Below are 3,449 nucleotides of genomic sequence, written 5' to 3'. Positions count from 1 at the left end.
TGTATATAATGTTAATCATGTTTAAATAATCATATATATCATATTACATTATTATAATGAGGTGTTAGAGAATCTTTTTCTATAATACTGTAACATTATATATTAAATATATACACAATAAAAATAAATATGATATTATATATTAAATATATACACAATAAAAATAAAAAGTAAAACAAATATTCTTACTTTTGAATATTATTACTTTTTTCTTGTGTTTTAGAACTTGAAAAAATATAGAGAACCTTAGAGTTTCGTGTTGATAACGTGTTAAAAATAAAAATTACCGGTAAAATAAAATCTCAAACTCACAAAATATATTAAACTATATACTTTATAAAATTTTCTCCACTCAATTGTATATCTTATTTACAAATTGAGAGAAATATTTATAAAATTTTTTCGAAAATAATCCAAAATAATTACATTATTACAAACATAATCACACGTTACTTTTCAATATTTTTAATTCTTATTTTCAATAATAAATATATATTTTTTGAGAATGATAACTCGTATCGTTGATTCTCTATCACAAGTCAATAACTTGCAAACAACGTATCTATAGGCTCGGATTCGGAGCTCGGTTCGGGAATGTATTGTACAGATTAGACTCTTGGGAAGGATAAGAATGACTCTTTCTTTCTTCGTCTCTCACATCGTCCCCACTTCTACTTCTCCAATAAAAACTGTCCACAGCCCACCCTTCTTTATTTCCTCCCAAAAAGCCTTTTTCTACTTCGTCGAAAAACACACTTTACACACACACACCGCACCTTTCTTTGAAATAGTGCATAGGGAACATCAACAACACCAATTCAAAAGCCCAGCGTCAAAGCAGTACTAGTATTATAATAATACTAGTATTTTTACACCTGCTCTTGTTTTATTCGAGAATCATTAAAGCTGGCGATCGAGAATCGAGATACAGGTTTACGTGAAATCAAGCCCTAGAACAGGAGAATCATGGTGATTTTACTCACTTTTGGTGGTGGTTTTGGATTGGTTATTGTTTGTTTTTTTTTTTTGTGGGTTTTTGTATGTTCTGTTTGATGAATGTTTCTTTTCCTGGTTTTTACAGGGAGCTGGAGGGCCTGATGAAGAGGACTCTAGGTGGCCGCCATGGCTAAAACCTCTGTTGAAGGAACAGTTTTTTGTTCAATGCAAATTTCACGTTGACTCGCACAAGAGTGAATGTAATATGTACTGTTTGGATTGTATGAATGGTCCTCTGTGTTCGCTCTGTTGGGGTTATCACAAAGACCATCGCGCAATTCAGGTATCATTTTTCGATTTCAGAACCAAATTTCTTAGCTCTTTTTACAACTTTTATCTGTTTTCTACCATTTTTAGCATTTGGGCTTCTGCCATTTCTGTCTATCGGTATTCCCTTTCCCCTCGCTGTAAAAATACCCTGTTTCTTGGTCTTTTTTTGGGCAAATTGTTTTCTTTTCATCATTTTACCCATTTTATCCCTTTTCAATTCGTCTGTTTCTTGGTCTTTTTTTTTGGGCAAATTGTTTTCTTTTCATCATTTTACCCATTTTATCCATTTTCAATTCGTTCACTCATATTTCTTGATTTTTCACAGAACTGACTTCGAAAATCCCCTTTGTGTTCTCAATTCTCTTCCCTTTTTGGCAATTTCCTTCCATTACTTTCCATTTAAATATGAGCCAATTTCTGGGGTTTTGATTATATTCTGATTTTCTTGATCACACAGATAAGGAGATCATCGTACCATGATGTAATAAGGGTGTCTGAAATCCAGAAATTCCTCGACATTAGCAGTGTTCAGACATACATAATCAACAGTGCGAAGGTTGTTTTCTTGAATGAGCGGCCGCAGCCCAGGCCCGGTAAAGGTGTCACCAACACTTGCCAAGTTTGTGATCGGAGCCTTCTTGATTCCTTTACATTCTGCTCACTTGGCTGCAAGGTAGAACTCATATTCTTGATGATTTTGAGTTTTAAACTCGATAAACGATTAAAATCTTAGAAACCCATAAAAGTTTCGAATTAAAAATGAACGCGGGTGTTGTTTTTATTTACAGATTGTTGGGACGTCGAGTGGTTTCCAGAAAAACAAGCACCTGTCGGAGAAAAAAAGAACGGCGGCGGTGGCAGATTCCGAAGACTCTTACAGCAGCAGCGGCCACGTTCACGGGCGGTATAGCAAGAAGCTCCCGAGTTTTACCCCGTCGACGCCTCCGCCAACGGCAGTGAGTTTCAGAGTCGTCAAGAGAAGAAAGGGAATCCCTCACAGAGCCCCGATGGGGGGATTCCCGATAGAAGCTTAGAAATATTTTTGCCCTTATATTATGGTGAAACTACTTTAATCCCCTCAATACGTTTGAAAATTACAGAAGATGCCCAAAACCTAATTTTTAATTAGCTCTTTTTAGTTAAAATAGGGAGCTTTAATTAGGTGATGAGGTGTACTTTTCTTTCATATTGTGTATATAAATAATTTAAAAAGTCTTTTAAAAAATATAAAACATAGAATGTGAAATATAAAGGGTGTTAGATTAGAATTTAAGAAATAAGACAAGTATGAAGTTTGCTTGGGTATAAGATATGTAAGAGTAATCTTATGTTTAGTGCAAGTTTAACTTACTTTTTTTCTATTAATATATTTGTTATACAACGTACACATGTTTTACACTAATCTTTCCTTTTATGTTTTTGGTTATTAATACATCTATGGAAAAAGAAATTTAAAAATAACTCAAATTATTTTTAAAAAATATATATAAAATTTGGAATGGTTTGACTTATTGGGGAAAATTCCAAAGAAATGGGGCCACGGCGGCAGCCAATGCCAAACGACTACGTTGTCGAGATGGCATTGGTTAATGAATAGATTGATCGCACCGTCCTTTATTAACAGGCAGACTAGAGTTTCTCTGTGGAAGGGTTTTCGTCCTAGCTTTTATGGATTCCGTCGATCCAACGGTGGAGTCGAGATTTTAAATTTATTCAGACTAAAATTTTTAACGAAAAATAATATATGACAATTAAAATAATTAGATATATGTTCATTATAATCTAAAAACGTTTTTCGGTAACATGATCTTCAATATATTTGCTATGAAACTCGTAAGATTTGAAAACTTCGGCCAAAACTTTCACATCGTAATATTTTATATCTCTATCGTCTTGCAAAGAAATTTATAAAGTTTAAATAAAACGGTTCTATCTAAATATTTTTTAACTAAAAGATAAAAAAAATGAGCTGAACAGACATACCCATATTACTGAATATGTCATTTATGATTATTTAGGCACTGTTTGGTGTACATGATAAGGGGTGATTGATTTTTAATCATTCACTTGTCATGTATTTGGTGTGCATGATTAAGATTGTGATAGAGGTCTGTTCAGCCCGCACCCGGCCCGTAATGTATGCATTATTATCCTCTTGTTGTTGGTTATATAATCCTTTGGGG

General features: G+C 33.5%; 1 protein-coding gene across 1 annotated transcript; it reads left to right on the top strand.

Moving 5' to 3' along the window:
• Positions 1-677: 677 nt before the first annotated feature.
• On the top strand, positions 678-2,662 carry LOC140984083 (protein RGF1 INDUCIBLE TRANSCRIPTION FACTOR 1-like). The gene is made up of 4 exons (XM_073451249.1): positions 678-969; positions 1,082-1,279; positions 1,724-1,939; positions 2,055-2,662. Exons 1-4 carry the CDS (start codon positions 967-969, stop codon positions 2,298-2,300), a joined length of 663 nt encoding a protein of 220 aa, XP_073307350.1. The 5' UTR covers positions 678-966; the 3' UTR covers positions 2,301-2,662.
• Positions 2,663-3,449: the final 787 nt, after the last annotated feature.

Source organism: Primulina huaijiensis, chromosome 9 (genome assembly GCF_012295235.1).
Source record: "Primulina huaijiensis isolate GDHJ02 chromosome 9, ASM1229523v2, whole genome shotgun sequence".
Lineage (NCBI taxonomy): Eukaryota > Viridiplantae > Streptophyta > Magnoliopsida > Lamiales > Gesneriaceae > Primulina > Primulina huaijiensis.
Note: the sequence above shows the minus strand (reverse complement) of the source record. Positions and strands in the feature narration are given on the sequence as shown.

Excerpts from the sequence above, each read along its gene's own strand:
- LOC140984083 (XM_073451249.1), top strand. Across the intron at positions 1,280-1,723 it reads AAGACCATCGCGCAATTCAG|ATAAGGAGATCATCGTACCA; the intron begins GTATCATTTTTC and ends TTGATCACACAG. Across the intron at positions 1,940-2,054 it reads TCTGCTCACTTGGCTGCAAG|ATTGTTGGGACGTCGAGTGG; the intron begins GTAGAACTCATA and ends TTTTATTTACAG.